Source organism: Salvelinus namaycush, chromosome 8, assembly GCF_016432855.1.
Source record: "Salvelinus namaycush isolate Seneca chromosome 8, SaNama_1.0, whole genome shotgun sequence".
NCBI lineage: Eukaryota > Metazoa > Chordata > Actinopteri > Salmoniformes > Salmonidae > Salvelinus > Salvelinus namaycush.
The window spans coordinates 40,881,383-40,898,583 of NC_052314.1; the positions used below are offsets into that span (position 1 = coordinate 40,881,383).

General features: G+C 47.0%; 1 protein-coding gene across 1 annotated transcript in view; it reads right to left on the reverse strand.

Annotated features, from left to right (window-relative positions):
- Positions 1 to 13,901, reverse strand: part of LOC120052673 (myomegalin-like) — a 40,478-nt gene extending 26,577 nt beyond the window's left edge. The window contains exons 1-18 of the mRNA XM_038999722.1: positions 11,773 to 13,901; positions 10,746 to 10,883; positions 10,382 to 10,501; positions 10,045 to 10,137; positions 9,455 to 9,664; positions 9,160 to 9,318; positions 8,951 to 9,055; positions 8,613 to 8,750; positions 8,290 to 8,469; positions 7,924 to 8,118; positions 7,449 to 7,716; positions 4,738 to 4,844; positions 4,389 to 4,549; positions 2,193 to 2,523; positions 1,877 to 2,069; positions 1,615 to 1,731; positions 917 to 1,427; positions 421 to 656 (exon numbers count right to left, since the gene is read on the reverse strand). Of these exons, the coding sequence (XP_038855650.1) occupies positions 421 to 656; positions 917 to 1,427; positions 1,615 to 1,731; positions 1,877 to 2,069; positions 2,193 to 2,523; positions 4,389 to 4,549; positions 4,738 to 4,844; positions 7,449 to 7,716; positions 7,924 to 8,118; positions 8,290 to 8,469; positions 8,613 to 8,750; positions 8,951 to 9,055; positions 9,160 to 9,318; positions 9,455 to 9,664; positions 10,045 to 10,137; positions 10,382 to 10,501; positions 10,746 to 10,883; positions 11,773 to 13,104 (4,594 nt within the window). The 5' untranslated portion in view covers positions 13,105 to 13,901. The remainder of the gene's footprint in view (positions 1 to 420; positions 657 to 916; positions 1,428 to 1,614; positions 1,732 to 1,876; positions 2,070 to 2,192; positions 2,524 to 4,388; positions 4,550 to 4,737; positions 4,845 to 7,448; positions 7,717 to 7,923; positions 8,119 to 8,289; positions 8,470 to 8,612; positions 8,751 to 8,950; positions 9,056 to 9,159; positions 9,319 to 9,454; positions 9,665 to 10,044; positions 10,138 to 10,381; positions 10,502 to 10,745; positions 10,884 to 11,772) is intronic.
- Between the last annotated feature and the right edge of the window lie 3,300 nt (positions 13,902 to 17,201).

The window sequence follows — 17,201 nt, forward strand, 5'->3', positions numbered from 1 at the left end:
AAAATATAGCTTTAGTGACACCCCTGTCTCAAAAACAAATGGATTTGACCACGTGCAACTTTTGGAAATCAAGTTCCTCATTCCGACCGTGCCGTTCTGCTCATAAAATGATTACAAACTTTACCCACTTCATGTAAAAATGTAAAACTGCTATTGGGAAAACTACATCGACTTGCAGATGAAGTTAAAACCCCCCCATTCTCCTAAAATAAATGTATTAAGACAATTTTGACGCAACACATTTTTTGTTCATGGTCAAATCAAATCAAGGTTATTGTCCATAATTATAGGTTACGATAATTTTTCCAGCGCTATATGTAAATTGTGAACGATTTCTGTGTTTTTGTGTCCAGTAAGTGCTATTTGTGTGCAACGGTGCATATCTTATGTGTCTACATGTGTGTTCACCTCTCCACTCACGTCCGCTGATCTTGGTGCTGACTCTCTCTGCCAGGGCGCTGCTCTGCGCCAGCTGCTCTCTGAAGCTCTGGCCCATGTAGTAGTCAATGTCATTGGCACGCAGCAGCTCCTCAAAGGCCTTGGTGGTGTCGCCCAGGTGCTGGGTCAGGATGTGGCACACGCCACTCCCCTCTCGCATCCTCTGGCGCAGGTGCGACAGCTCACGGGCCTGCGCCTGTATTAGGGTATCAAACTTCCTGCAGGGAGACAGAGGTGGAAGGAAGAGTCATTATGAGACAGACATAGGGAGAAAGAAGAGTCAACATGAGACGGATGAAGAAGGAAGCGTCAATCTGAAACAAACTGGTTCCCACGGGTCAGTGGATTTTCTAGCAACAAGAGGATTGTGGATTCCATTCCAACATGGGTCACATATACTGTGTTTACTGTAAATGAATCTGCTGTATACGGCATACGTTCTAACATGTGGACCAGGGTTAGTGGTGGTGCTACCTACCCAGGCCCAGGCCAGATGGAAGCCTTTCCCTCTGCAGGGAGCCCTGGAGTCCCTGCTTGGGTCCCTTTGCCCTTCCTCAGCTGGTCCTCCAGGGCTCCCACGCGAAACACCAGCTCCTGGAGATCCTTGTCGGGTTTGGGGTGATGTGAGGAGGGCCCTAGACCCCCACCAGACGACTCCCAGCCCTCGTCCTCATCCAGGCCGCTCTGGGAGGGCGAGGACTGGAACTGGATGGCCCAATTGACCTTGCGGGGGGTGGAGGGGCCGTTGGAGGGGCCAAAGGGGTCACTGGAGGTGGAGAGGGAGCGCAGGCGGCCCTGGAGGCTCCGGATCACCATCTGGGAGCGGGAGAGTTGCGAGCGCAGGTCCTCCACCAATCGCTGGAGAGATGTCAAGTCATCAGCCTCGGAGGTTGATGTTGGAGGACTGGCCTTCCCAGGATGCACAACGCCTGACCACCACTGGGAGCCGCCGCATTCCAGAGACGTGCACATCTCCAGATCGTCAAACTCTGCGGGGAACAGAAAGGAAGGGGATTGGACAACTGAAGTACAGTACTGCCCTCTTGTGGCTTTACTAAACCATAGTAGATTGTTTAAATCTCCCAATAACCCTCAAGTATTGCAGAGTACAGCAATACTTCAGTGTAAAAAAAATGACCTGCTGGTATTTGTAGCGTCAATAGTAATAGTAAGTACCTGGGCTGCTGGTCTCTTCCCTCTCAGCCTCGTTCTCACTGCGACCACACGTCTCATAGCCCATGTCCTGTAGATCCACCTGGACCTGCTTACTGTCCTGCTGCACAGACGTCTCCACTAGAGAGAGAGAGAATGATACATTAGAATAATTAACGCATGTAGCATATTACCGTTTGTGTGATCGACAAACAGCACGTGTGCATATGTGCATGTGTGCATATGTGCATGTGTGCATATGTGTGGTGAGGGTGTATTGACTCACTCAGGAGATCTCTGTAGTCTTTGAGCTGTTCAGCCTGAGCCTCCACAGTGGCCTCAGAAACCATGAGTCTCTCCTGCAGCTCCTTGCTCTCCAGCCGGAGCCGCACCGCATTCTCAACCATCACAGTTTCCGTGGGGCTCTGCTTCCTGTCTCCAGCTTCTCCTCCTCCTGCCTCCTCCTCCTCATCATCCTCCTGCAACACAGGACCAGAGTGACGTCAGTGTTGTGTCCATATAGATTCAGGCTTGTTTAAATATTTAGAATGATATTCCTTTCTTGAGGTAACCAGTCGATGGGCCTCTCACAGTTGACCTACCGTACATACAGTAGCACGCGTTATTAGAGTATAATTTGGTGTGATGTCTTCCCCTTCCTGTGTGGAGTGGGACAGCAGGGCTCCCAGGTCCAGAGAGACAGGCCTAGTGCAGTGTCTCTTCCCCAGGCCAGGGTCTCTCAAGGTGGGCCTGGGGGCACAGTGCTTCCCCTGGGACAGACGCTCATCCTCCCAGCCATCAGATCGATCAACCCCACACAGTTGCTCTTCTTCCAGGAATCTCTGTTCATCCCTGGGGTCTGTCTCTGACTGTCTCTCTGTCTGGTGAGACCTCAACTCCGTGTTCTCCATGCGTAGGCTGAAGAGGGATTTCCTGTGTGAGAGAGAACACAGACACATCTCAACTAGCACCTCTCATATCCACTGCTCGAACCAGGGTGAAAACCACAGGCGTTTGTGAATCTATAAGCTGGACCTTCGTATGTACACCACTGTAATTGTCAAAAAATACAAAAAAAGTTGTATGAACAAGGATATATTTTCATTATTTTCATCTTGTTCACTTCATTTATTCTCATTCACTTTCATTCATATATACACTGAGTGACCAAAACATTAAGGACACCTGCTCCTTCCATGACATAGACTGACCAGATGAATCCAGGTGAAAGCTATGATCCCTTATTGATGTCACTTTGTGGGCTATACTCGGCTATGTCTCAGGATGGTAAGTTGGTGGTTGAAGATATCGCTCTAGTGGTGTGGGGGCTGTGCTTTGGCAAAGTGGGTGGGGTTATATCCTTCCTGTTTGGCCATTTCCGGGGATATCATCGGATGGGGCCACAGTGTCTCCTGACCCCTCCTGTCTCAGCCTCCGGTATTTAAGTGTGAAAGTAGTTTATGTGTCGGGGGGCTAGGGTCAGTTTGTTATATCTGGAGTACTTCTCCTTTCTTATCCGGTATCCTGTGTGAATTTAAGTATGCTCTCTCTAATTCTCTCTTTCTCTCTTTCTTTCTCTCGGAGGACCTGAGCCCTAGGACCATGCTTCAGGACTACCTGGCATGATGACTCCTTGCTGTCCCCAGTCCACCTGGCCGTGCTGCTGCTCCAGTTTCAACTGTTCTGCCTGCGGCTATGGAACCCTGACCTGTTCAACGGACGTGCTACCTGTCCCAGACGTGCTGTTTTCAACTCTCTATAGACCGCAGGAGCAGTAGAGATACTCTTAATGATCGGCTATGAAAAGCCAACTGACATTTACTCCTGAGGTGCTGACTTGCTGCACAACTACTGTGATTATTATTATTTGACCATGCTGGTCATTTATGAACATTTGAACATCTTGGCCATGTTCTGTTATAATCTCCACCCGGCACAGCCAGAAGAGGACTGGCCACCCCTCATAGCCTGGTTCCTCTCTAGGTTTCTTCCTAGGTTTTGGCCTTTCTAGGGAGTTTTTCCTAGCCACCGTGCTTCTACACCTGCATTGCTTGCTGTTTGGGGTTTTAGGCTGGGTTTCTGTACAGCACTTTGAGATATCAGCTGATGTACGAAGGGCTATATAAATAAATTTGATTTGATTTGACTTGACTTGTTAAATCCATTTCAATCGCATGGCTCTTGACCTTCGCCTCTCCCGAGTCCGTACGGAAGTTGCAGCGATGGGACAAGACTGTAACTACCAATTTGATATCATGAAATTGCAGAGAAAAAGGGTTAAAAGGCTTTTAAAAAAAAATTTAATGTCTACTTCAATCAGTGTAAAAGAAGGGGAGACAGGTTAAAGAAGGATTTTTAAGCCTTGAGACAATTGAGACACGGATTGTGTATGTGTACCATTCAGAGGGTGAATGGGCAAGACAAAAGATTTAAGTCCCTTTGAACGAGGTATGGTAGTAGGTGCCAGGCGCATCAGTTTATGTCAAGAACTGCAACGCTGCTGGGTTATTCCACGCTCAACAGTTGCCTGTGTGTATCAAGAATGGTCCAACACCCAAAGGACATCGAGCCAACTTGACACAACTGTAGGAAGCAATGGAGTCAACATGGGCCAGCATCCCTGTGGAACGCTTTTGACACCTTGTAGCGTCTATGCCCCAATGAAATGAGGCTGTTCTTAGGACAAAAGGGGGGTGCAACTCAATATTAGGAAGGTGTCCTTGATGTTTTGTACACTCAGTGTATACTGTATCTATATCACGTTTCATAATAACATGTATGCAGTCAGCGTGTGTTACCTCATCCTGGACAGGGAGAAGCCAGCCTTCTCCAGCTGAGCCTTGAGCTCCTGCAGCTCTCTCTCCACCACCCTCTTCTGTTGCACCAGCTGCTTCACCAGCCCCTGGGCCTCTCCCACTGCCTCCTGGGATAGCTTCCCCTTCCCAGGTCCTCCAGAGTTCTGATTGGAGGAGAGTGGAGAAAACGAGAGCGAGAGAGCGCTGAGTGTGTAAAATCGCCACAGTGTGTTTGGGTCACCCAGGTTGATAACTAAAATACGAGTGGTGGTTAGGAAAGATTCAATGTGACATGATTAAGACAAAATAATCTACCACTATTTCAATTTTATAGGTACAGTACATGGCCTACCTGCATGGTGGCTAGGGTTCGAGCTGTCAGTTTGGAGTCCTCTTCCTCCATGCTCTCTGCATAGTTACTGTTGACCTCAACATTATCACTGTCCTCCGAGCTGAATTCTAGAAAGAGAACCGAGACCACAGAATGCAGTTCTTAGTTGAAACATAAGCATAAACATGGACACATACATACACACAAGTTCCTGAAAAGAAAAGCCTGAAAAGAAAATGTCACACTGACATAGAGTACTACTCTTTTGCATTTGTGGCAACAGATCGATTAAAACATACAAATCCTTGACACTTCTTACTTTTGCCAGAGTACAATTCAACAACCATTTTAATACTGTACATTTTCATACCACACATAGCCTACCCCAATTCTGGCCTTTCTGTATGTCAAAGTCTTTCCACCAAAAAGCAAACTGATGTGAACGCATCGACAAACGATGCTTCCTACATTCAGTAATGGTGGTGGTCACCCTTTAAACCTCTCCCCTCTCAGCAATGACAGGAAGAGAAGCTTCAAACATAAAACACATTATTTTCCTCTGAGGGAATCTACTCTCTCTGTACTGGGATATACTACTGTACGGGCAGATATACAGTAAGGTAAACTGTAAGATATACCGTAAGTATACAGTAAGAGCAGATACTTTAACTGCTTACAGTAAATGCAAACCTACAGACACAGCTCTGTGGCGTAACATGCTAAGGTATCGCAGACTAGAGGGCTAGGAGGAGAGGATTTAAAATGTTTACTGTAAGGCTATTGGAGTAGTTGTACATATATATTAGTCATTTTACAGTAAAATAAAATGAGACAATAATAGCCTGGGACTAGAAGATAGCTCAAATGTACTGTAAGGAGGTCACATAACACTCAAAGTTTTTAAACTAATATCATCAAAATGTTTCATTGATCAAATCTACAGGTTTATGACGTATAACTAGGTAATAGTAGATGTGATATGAAATGCAATTGGCCAGGGCAGAGTATTAAAATGCATCAAACAGTGCAGAATGCACATTCTAAAAAGGATAAGGCCTCTTCGGGCTAATGTAATAGTCCATCATTTTGTCTCGACCTCTATGTAATCTGTTTGGTGTTGGACTTCAGGAAAATGCTCGATTCAAATAGAAACTCATTCAAAAGCATGTCTAAGCACTAGCTGGCTGTAATCTTGTGCGGTCAGACAGCCGAGTGAGCGATAGAGACTTAAGCGATACAATATTCTCTTCTCACAGACGCTGTACTTTGGAGACACAGCTTGTGCAACCAGAGACCAGTGACACAGACTTTAAGAAGAGGTGTGGCCGGCAGGAGGCATGTCTCTGCTCATTGGGTCTAACAGGGCGCTGGGGATTAAGGTGTTCCCTTTAAATGTGATTCGGGTGAATCTGATTGACATGCAAAACATGCAACTAGGAAAGTCGACCCTTGTTTCTATGTAATGTGCATGGCCCTTCAAACAATCAAATAGACTGATGCAATTGGAGCATTTTAGTGTTGATATCGGGGGGGGGGGTTGTGTATACGGTTATATACTCACACACGCTCATGCAGTCATGCATCCACACTGTATGTCTAGGTGGGTTTCTTACCGTTTATCCACACATTAGCTCAACTGATACTACCTACGACTCTAAGTAGAAGCAACTGTGACAGGTTGGAAAGTGGAGAGAATCAGACGTATTAACAGAGATTGATCTGAACGTAACTGCATATAGATACGTTTATGACCAGTGTACAACTCATGTAGACCATGTTCATGCAGGAAGTAAGGGTGGGAGAGAGGGACAGTGGAGCCGAGGCCACCACGAACACCATATACACCCAACAACATAACACACGGTTTGTTTATTCAGCTCAACACAAGGTTTGTGCTCCATTGATGATGATGTCACAGTACCTGCGACTCAGACGGTAGAGACCGTAGCAAAGCAGCTTTCTGCCATGTTATCAGATCAAACGGTTTCTCATTCAGACACGCGTGCTGGGTAATGTCTCTGGGAGAAAGGATTCCTATTTGACAAACCTCTAGTCGAAGAGAGGGCGATTCCCAAGGTCAGAAAACAACGTTTTATTATTACATACCGTGGCACTCAGACAACGGTTTATAGATATTACCCACACAATGAGCTAAAAGGAATAATAATAATTCATGGTTGTTGAAATGTGCCGTACTCTGGCTAAAGCAAAACATCACTTCTAATCAACTTGAAGCGCACATTTCAGACAGCAGTCGTTATTAGATATTCTATACAAATAGCAGAGACTGCTATATCAACACGCAATACCATGACATGGTATATAACCACCATGAATCATGCAGTTGAACATGCGAGGGCACACACATTAGTATAAAGAGTAGAAGTCATAACATAAAACATAGGATGCTATCGACACGATCATACAAAGTTCAAAATCCCTTGTATTGTATGTAAACAGAAGTCATATCTTCCCTCTGTTTCTTTGCCTCCTGGTTATACATTAAAAGAAGCATTTGATACCTAAGCTGCCGTAAACATAATCTAATGCATTACACAATTAAAACATACAAATGTAGAATTGCACAAAGCTTTACAAAAAAAGATAAAATCATATTAAAAAATCTATTAGCTGATATATAAATAACATTGTGAAGTTTTAACTATGGTTAGCATCATCACCCCAAAAAAGGTGCCACTACAGACAGAGCCCCATGCTCCTCTGATGCCCACCTTCAAACTCTGCCTGCCTGTCAGCTGGCCTGGCAGTGCCCTGGGTCCTGAGGCCCGTGAGCTCAGCCTGGGCCTCCCTCTCCCTCCTCAGAGCCAGACGCAGTTCCTCCTGCAAGGCCCGGAGGTCCTGGCTGGTCCCCTGGAAGTCTGGACCCTGGAGGTCTAGCTGAGACCCATAGGCCAGGGAGCAAGAGGTTAGCTGTCTGCGGAGCTCCTGGAGACGTACAGTCTGCTCACTCATCACCTCACCCAGACGACCTGCCGATTCCTGGAGGGGGAGAAGAGTGAGGAGAGGGAGGGAAAGGATGGAGGTTTTTGGGGATTAAAAGATCTGACTCAATACAGCTTCTTTGTGGCAGAAGTCTCTTTCTCTCTCTCATTCTCTCACTCTTTCTTTCTCTTCTCATTCTCTCTGCCCAATCAGTCCCTCAGACTATACCAAACCACAGCTCTCAGGCCAGTGTGGTTTTATTACCTGGATGTACTGGTCTCTGGTGCCGATGGTGTTGAGCAGGTCCTGGACCTGTGAGTGATGCTCCTGGGCCTGGCGGCCGCGGTCGGACAGCAGTTCCTGGAACAGTTTCTCCTTCAGAGAGAGGCGAGCCTTCAGCTCCTCCACCACCTCACTGGGACCTGCCTTCACCTTACCTAGCAGGGCTCCGGTCAGGTCCTGGGATGCAGAGAGCGAGAGATAATGTGCGAGAGTGACAGAGACAGAGGGAGAGAAAGAGAGAGCGAGAGAGAAGAATATAAATTGCAAATAGTGTGAAGAATCAAGAAGCATTTGTGCTGGTGTACAGTATATGTATACCGTGGCAAGTGTATAATTAGGGCATGTCACCTCAGCCTCATTGGTACGTGTGTTCAGGGCGTTCTGTAGCTGGCTGATGAGCGTGTCTCTCTCTCTCAGGCTGCGGCTGTGTCTCTCCTCCCTGCCCTCATGGTGGCGCTGTACACTCCTCCATGCCTCACACACCTGCTCCAGCTCCAAACCCTTCCCACGCACCAGCACTTCCAGACTCTTTAACACACACACAAGATAGAAGGAACTCAGTAACCAGTGTGTGTGTGTGTGTGCGTGCGTGCGTGCGTGCGTGCGTGCGTGCGTGCGTGCGTGCGTGCGTGCGTGCGTGCGTGCGTGCGTGCGTGCGTGTTCATCAGTACCGTGATGGTCTCTTCGTTGTTGGACAGTACACAGTGTTGTCTCTCCAGGTCTCTCTCTTTCTCTCTGAGAAGAAGCTGTAGCCGACGCATCTCTCCCTCCTTCTCCTCCACACAGCGGAACTTCTCATCCACCGCTCGCTGATGGGAGGGAACACAACAAAATAGAACAATATAATGCATCTCTAATGGAACGTAGCTGTCAATCACCACCATACAGGACACTGCTGTCCATGCAGCCCACGCAGTCCTGTATCATGAGTTTGATGGAAAATTGCCCGCCTCTTATATCTGTAACATGTTTTCGTTGAGGATCAACTCTCGTAGACTGTGACTCTCACCTCCAGTGCTCTGTCCCTGTCCTTGATGCGATCTTTCAGTTTGGTGAGGAGAGTGTCTCTCTTCTCCCTAGGCTCCTGCTGTTGGTCCAACAACTCGGAGTACTCCTGAGAGACAGGGACAGTGTGTGTTAGGAAGGCTGTGTATGAGGGAGGTGGTGTGTGAATGGGGTGTGTGTGCAGGCGTGTGTGAGTGTGTGTCTGTTTCTAACCTGCAACAGCTGCTCTTTGGTCTGTAGCGAGGTCCTCAGCTCTCGGATGCTCTTCTCCCTCTCCTCCTCCTCTCTCCGTCTCTCTCCCTTCTTCTCTTTCAGCTGTTCCTCTTTCCGCTGCAGCTCTGATCGAGCTTTCTCAAGCACCAGATGCAAGTCCTAGAGCAGACAGGTAGCATCACAGTCTCATACAATGTTTACACACAAGCAAACGCATGCACGTACTCACAAAATGAAAAGATAACCCCATTGCAAGGCTAAGCCACGCACACAGACACACACCGTCCCCCCACACCTGGTTGTGTCTCTCAGTACTGTGTCTGTGCTCCATGACTCCCTGTAGGTCTGTCTCCAGGCGGTGCAGGGCTCTGGTGAGGTCCTCCTCCCTCCTGGTGGCCTGACGCTGGGCCCTCTGGCCTTCCTGCAGCTCCAGCTGGGCCTGGAACAGAGAGCCCTGGAGGGCCAGCACCTCCCCCTGCCCTCGCACTAACTCTGCCCCAGACACCTGCACCCGAGACGGGGTAGAGAGAGAGGAGATGAGGAGGGTGTGGGTGGAAGAGAGCCAGAGAGTGAAGGCGGTTTACAGATAGCTCTATGTGCTGTGTGCTGGGGTCAGCTGTGCTTTCTCTGTACTAGCACTGTGGGACATAACAAAGGATCCTATTAAGCTTGTGTATTAATACAAGGTCTATTAGAGATGGAGAAAGCCAAGCTCATATTACTCTCAATTATCATGTTGATAAAATTGTAACACACTACACAAACCGTAAATGACGGTGTCGTCACGTCAGCTGTAGATTTAAGAGCATTTTAGTGGTCTAAGACTTTAGTATGTGTGTGTGTGTGTGTGTGTGAGGTGTGCGTACGGTTCGGAGGAGGGCTGACCTGTAGTGTCTGGAGCTGGGTTCTGTTGGCCAGCTCTTTCAAAGAACACAGCACGTTATTCTGCTCCTCTATGACCCGGTACAACTCTGCTGCCTGAGACGGAGACACACGAAACACACAAAAAGACATGAGTAAAGTAACCTATTGTTCATCGTTGGTTGGACACAATACCGTGTAAAGTGGCATGCTGTTCCGGCTTTTCCTTGTGTACCTCCCTCTCTCCTACCAGAGTCTCCTCGTCTCTCATTTTCTCGCTTTGTTTGTCCGTCTCTCACTCTCACTCTTTTTGCCTCTCCTTCATTCCCTCTCCCTCCCTCTTCCCTCTCTCCCTCTGTACCTCAGTCTCCTTGCTGTTGACAGTGTCAGTGAGGTTGAGGACGTTTCGTTCCTGTCTCTGGGCCTTCTCTCTGACCAAGCGCAGCTCACACTCCATGTCCCCGAGTCGCACCTGCAGCTTCTACACATCACATTCACAGACACATCAGAGAAGTGCTAAAAATCGAATACTTGTAGTTTGTTTTTTAAATAAATAGTTTATAAGCAGGCCTTTGAATTAATAGTTACATTTAGTGTTTATTTTCTTAAGATTGAACAAATAATCCGCCCTGGATGCATGTCTACTGTATGCTACGGTCAAGTAGAGTAAAAATAGGAACTGCTTCAGAAGGAGGAATGGTGAAAGTCTGAGGGGGAAGCGGTACCTGGTTCCTGGCCTCGCTCTCTCTGATCTTGGCCTGTAGAGAGTGGACCTGGAGCTGGGCCGTCTGGAGCTCAGTAACACACTCACTTGCAGCAGTCTCATACTGACGAAGCTGGCCTTGCTGTTCATCTAGCAGCCTCTGAAACACACAACACAACACGCACAAATAGGTTCAGGTTTATCAAATGTAAAAAAATGCACGTATACGTACACACACACTTCCCTTGCCCCTGTGTGAGCGTGGAAAGTGATGAGGTCAGTTCACTGCACTATAACTTCCTGAGAAAGTAGTCCCTGTTTCCACGGCAGAGTGGCATTTACTTCCTGTTTTTTGTTTTTCAGCTCTATAGAGCCCAATTTGCCCAATTTGTAAGTCGCTCTGGATAAGAGCGTCTGCTAAATGACTTAAATGTAAATGTAAATGTATCTTTATGACTGTGAGGGGCTGTTTCGGTCTGTAAAGCCTCTAGCAGTCAGGGATAGTGAAATAACTCAAATATCCTTGTCATTTAATTTCAAAGATCAACCAATCCTGCTCCCACATAATGTGCTGTAAACTCATTACCGGTAGAACACACACACTAATACACACACAGGGCGCACAGCTGGGCTCTAATGATTACATACTGTTCCATCAGTTCAGTGAACCAACCTTCAGTGGAAAAACCAACCCACTAAACTCCCTGAGTCATACTTTATTTCAGAATATCAGTGCGCTCATTCCTAGCCATGTGTCAAGGATAGCTAATTATTAACACGACAAAGGAAGCTATGGAGGTGGATTAAACAGAGGAGAGCATGCCTAACACGGGGCATCGTTGTTCATATAGCAACCATCGTCATGGCTACAGACGTGTTGCTAGGACAACGATGGGGAAAAGTGCTTTGATTGTCTGTAGAATCACGACCCTTCCAGGCCAGTAGATACCATCCCATCTCCTCCCCAATTCAAGCCCCTCTATCTGGTCTCGTTAGTTCCAGCGTGTCTGTTCTATGAGCCAGGGGCTGGTGGTGGTCTTGCTAGGTACCTGCTGGAAGCAGAAGGGGCCACACTGCACATAGTCATCAAGCCACTGCTCCTCCATCTCTGACAGCTCTGTCTGCAGCTCCTGCTGACTGCTGGGGCTCACCAGCTCTGGGATACCAGGGTGGGAGTAGAGGTCATAGTCTGGGGTTCTGAGGGACAGGGGGAGCCCAGGGAGGCCCGTCTCCAGTTTGGGTTTGACCAGGATAGGGAGCTTGCTGCCTTGAGGGGATTTTAGAGGTCTGTACTCCCAGATCCTCACTAGACTTAGAGCCAGCTCCATGGTCAACCCAGAGACTGACCCCTCCCTGGGGGCATCATCCCCCTGGAGACGAGGGTCCCTCCTCTGATCCCTCCCTGGGTCCTTCTCTCCTCCCTCTCTCTGCTCTTCCTCTTCCCCAACTTGGTGAGCGGTGCAGGGCTGAGCCACGTCCACGGCTGTGTCCTGAGATTCTATCGATGAGCCCGGGCTGAGGGTTATCCTCTCTGTGTCCCCATCGCACAGGGTCCTGTCGCTCTCTGGCCCCATGGGAGGGGAGTCGGAGGGGACAGGCGTGGACTCTGACCCTGTGGAGGTCTCCTCACCCCCCATGGCACTGCCTGAGTAGCGGGTGGAGGGTTCACACGACGTGCTCCTCCTGCCTAACCGCCGAGGCACCTTACACACGGCCTCGTAGTCAGAGTCGGCCACACGGAGAGCCGCACACCCTCTGCACCGCCTGGAGCAATGCCCAGACAGAGTCTCTGATCCTGAGCATTGAGGGTGATGATGCTGGGTGTGGTGCTGGTGATCCGGGGCCGGACTCTGCTGGTCCTCGTGGTCGGCCCAGGACTCGTACACAGAATAGGCCAGGTCGCCCTGAAGCAGGGAGCTGTACCTGGCCTCCTGCAGGGCTGAGAGGTCCACCACAGGGGAGTCACCCTCAGACCGCCCACCACTCTCTGTCCCTCCAGCCCCAGTACCCCCTAGCCCTATCCCCATTCCCATCCCAGTCTGATCCTGGGTCTGGTCCTCTGTGTTGTTCTTCCAGTACAAGCCTCCTATACCCTGTCTCAACCGGTCCTTCTCCAGCAGCAGCTTGTGCAGGCGCTCCAGGGACAGAGCCTCCACGCGGGCGATCACCGTGTCGAAGCGGTACATGCGGTCCAGCATGAAGGCACACTTGGAACAGGCAAACTCCCCCCGGCCATCACGGGTCAGCTCTCTGCCCAGGGCGTGGGACAGCAGCACCTGCAGGTTGAGTTTGGAGGCCGGGTGGAAGATCCATCGTCGCTGATTACCACAGAGCTCGCGGGCGCAGATCCGACACGCCTCCTTCATTTTAATGTCCAACATTACAGAGAAGTTCTGCTCTCAGTTTTACTGGAGGGAAATTGTGTCTGTTCAGATTGTTCAGGCAATAAAATAAAATGTATTGTGCCTGCAGTTTGGAGATCAATAATCCATGATTTTATTTAAATGATTTAGCTGTGCAATGTTCATTTACTTTTCTTCTATGTTTTATAAAAATGTGTTCAAAATAAATAGTAGCGTAATAGACTAGTAGTTACTAGTATATTGTGCCGATTTGCCGTTATGAAAGCTCATCGTTGCATCGTTGATGAAGAGAGGCCATCACAAAAACGGGGTAGCCTATGCTCTTTGCAGTGCTTTGAAGGTGTACAATGATTTCTATTCAATCGCGATTATATCTATTCAAGATCATCTAAAAATATAGACTGTAGTCTAATAAAACATGGTCAATATATGGAATATAGCGTAATAAGAAAGAGACGTCTGTCATTTGTGATAAGCGCCCAAATCCAGTGTCGTTGTCGTTGTAAGTGTCTCCCAACACTGGGTCTAATCGGTCGAAACGCTTTCAGTTCTTCACAAAATGTCATCAAACAGATCGCACATTATCAATAGTGCTCATTTCAGATCTAAACAAAATATATCACGCTATTCTTTTCACTGCCGATGTCATCTCATACTGCATTTTCTGACACGGCTCATCCAAGACAACAAATTACAGTTGCGCTGTCTCATCTGAATTCACCACCCGAAAGAAAAATACTGTAGTGGAGAAAAAAGGTGTGGGTGTCCCGTTATTTTTCGGCTCCCTGGTAGCAGTTTACCGGACCGTGTGACGAGGAAGGGAGAACATGGAACCGATGGTTTCCACGTGTATCAGAACAGGGCGCGATGGAAACGTTGATCAGGGTTGCCAGGTCCATAAAATATACTAAACCAATGACCAAACAAAACCCGCACAAAAGGCCTGAAAATTAACTATTTTTTCACAGCAAAAGAGTTGCCACATTTATACAATAAATAATGTTTCCAGTATGTTAAAGAAACAATAAAGAAGGAATATCGACGTAACTTGTAACGACTTTAGAAGCAAAATTCGGATTATCAAAATATAATTATTGCAAACTATGACATGAGGTCAGTGGCAGTTCTGGGGGGGGGGGGGCAAGTGGGGCCAGTGCCCCTGTGACAACAATTTTGAAATACTTTTTACATAACAAATTTTTGCTATCTTTCTTTTTTTACATCCGTTAATAGACAGTGGCAACGATGTTGATTATGAACATGGTCTTTTGCCTGCTAATGCCTGCAATGCAGTGAAGAAAACGATGACAACAATAACATCTAATGTAACTGGCCCCTCTAACAGTACAACTGGCCCCAGCTTGGCCCCCCCCAGCTGAAATGGTCTAGAACGGCCACTGCATGAGGTAATAAACACATTTGAATATGTTGCAAGATAAAATATAATTTGCCCTTATTAAACTCCCCAGATAATTTTCCAACAATGGATGTCGATTTAACTGACTGCTTGATGACTGACTGCTTTGATTAAGCAAAAAGGCATGAGGGGTTATGGTACAGTACATGGCTAATATACCACAGCTAAGGGCTGTTTTAGGCAAGACACAACAAGGAGTGCCTGGATACAGCTGTTAGCCATGGTATATAGGACATATACCACAAACCCCATGGTGCCTAATAGCTATTATAAACTGTTTACCAACGTAATTAGAACAGTAAAAAAAAATTTTGGTCATACCCATGGTATAAGGTCTGATACACCATGGCTCTCAGCTTATCAGCATTAGGCCTCAAGCCCGGGTTTATAATTGTAAATAAATCCCTTTTGCGCAAGTGCATAACTAAAGCTAAATCCGAAAGATGAGTTTGAGTGATGAAAGTTGAACAGAGGATCTCAATCTCTGAGCAGGAAACACTTGGAAGAAGAAAAAAATGAATGTTAGTCTATGTTCTGGCAATTGTGCAGTTAATATGGGCCAGATGTTAAGACAACAAACAGGTACAAATGGCCCATTTGCGAGATTGACTTGTCATTTCGATAGGCATAGGCTACAGACTCAAATCTGGGTTTATGATTGGAATTCAACTTTGCCATGGTTTGCTTCGATAGGTGAAGGTAGCCTATAGTCCCTGATAGGCCTACATTTTATTTCAGATAGTCTACAGTAGCCTAGGCAAGATGTGGTCCAGATGTAAACTGAACGATTTAGCAGCTGGTTTAGATCAAATTAACAGACTAATTTATTCGCAATTTCGAGGTAAGAAGTGCTCGTGTTTCCTAGTAGCCTGCTGGAATAGGCTGTTGAGGATGGGGTCATACTTTCAATCACTGAATTTTATATTAATAATGTATTTTTATTTAACCTTTATTTAACTAGGAAAGTCAGTTAAGAGAAAATGTGTATTTACAATGACGGCCTACCAAAAGGCAAAAGGCCTCCTACGGAGACGGGGGCTGGGATTATTAAAGAAATTAAATATAAATATAGGACAAAACACACATCACGACAAGAGAGACAACAGAACACTACATAAAGCGAGACCTAAGAAAACAACATAGCAAGGCAGCAACACATGACAACACAGCATGGTAGCAACACAACATGACAACAACATGGTAGCAACACAACATGGTAGCAGCACAAAACATGGTACAAACATTATTGGCCACACACAACAGCACAAAGGGCAAGAAGGTAGAGACAACAATACATCATGCAAAGCAGCCACAACTGTCAGTAAGAGTGTCCATGATTGACTCTTTGATTGAGGAGATTGAGATAAAACTGTCCAGTTTGAGTGTTTGTTGCAGCTCGTTCCAGTCGCTAGCTGCAGCGAACTGAAGAGAAGCGACCCAGGGATGTGTGTGCTTTGGGGACCTTCATAATGTGACTGGCAGAACGGGTGTTGTAAGTGGAGGATGAGGGCTGCAGTAGATATCTCAGATAGGTGGGAGTGAGGCCTAAGAGGGTTTTATAAATAAGCATCAACCAGTGGGTCTTGCGACGGGTATACAGAGATGACCAGTTTACAGAGGAGTATAGAGTGCAGTGAGCTACTGCCTGAGCTATGTTGTTGATGTATATTAAGAAGAGTGTGGGGCCTAGGATCAAGCCTTGGGGTACTCCCCTGGTGACAAGCAGTGGCTGAGACAGCAGATGTTCTGATTTTATACACTGCACTCTTTGAGAGAGGTAGTTAGCAAACCAGGCCAAAGACCACTCAGAGACACCAATACTCCTTAGCCGGCCCACAAGAATGGAATGGTCTACCGTATCAAAAGCTTTGGCCAAGTCAATAACAATAGCAGCACAACATTGCTTAGAATCAAGGGCAATGGTGACATCATTGATGACCTTTAAGGTTGCAGTGACACATCCATAACCTGAGGGGAAACCAGATTGCATACCAGAAAGAATACAATAGACATCAAGAAAGCCAGTCAGTTGATTATTGACCAGTTTTTCCAACACTTTTGATAAACATGGGAAAATAGAAATAGGCCTATAACAGTTAGGATCAACTTGATCTCCCCTTTTAAATAAAGGACGAACCGTGGCTGCCTTCCAAGCAATGGGAACCTCCCCAGAAAGGAGAGACAGGTTAAAAAGGTTGGCGATAGGTTTGGAGATGATAGGGGTAGCAACCTTAAAGAAAAAAGGGTCTAAACCATCTGACCCAGATGTTTTTTGGGGGTCAAGTTTCAGGAGCTCCTTTAGCATCTCGGACTCAGTGACTGCCTGCAGGGAGAAACTTTGTAGCGGGGCAGGGGAAAAAGAGGGAGAAGCATCGGGGATAGTAGCATTAGAAGGGGTGGGAGATGAGGATATTTTGGATGGGCAAAGAGGCATGGCTGAGTCAAATAGGAATCCTGACTTAATGAAGTGGTGATTAAAGAGCTCAGCCATGTGCTTCTTGTCAGTAACAACCACATCATCAACATTAAGGGACATGGGCAGCTATGAGGAGGAGGGTTTATTCTCCAGTTCTTTAACCGTTTTCCAGAACTTCTTGGGGTTAGACCCACAGAGAGAGAGAACTGCTCCTTGAAGTAACTAACTTTGGTCTTCCGGATAGCCTGGGTGCACTTATTTCTCATTTGCCTGAACGAGAGC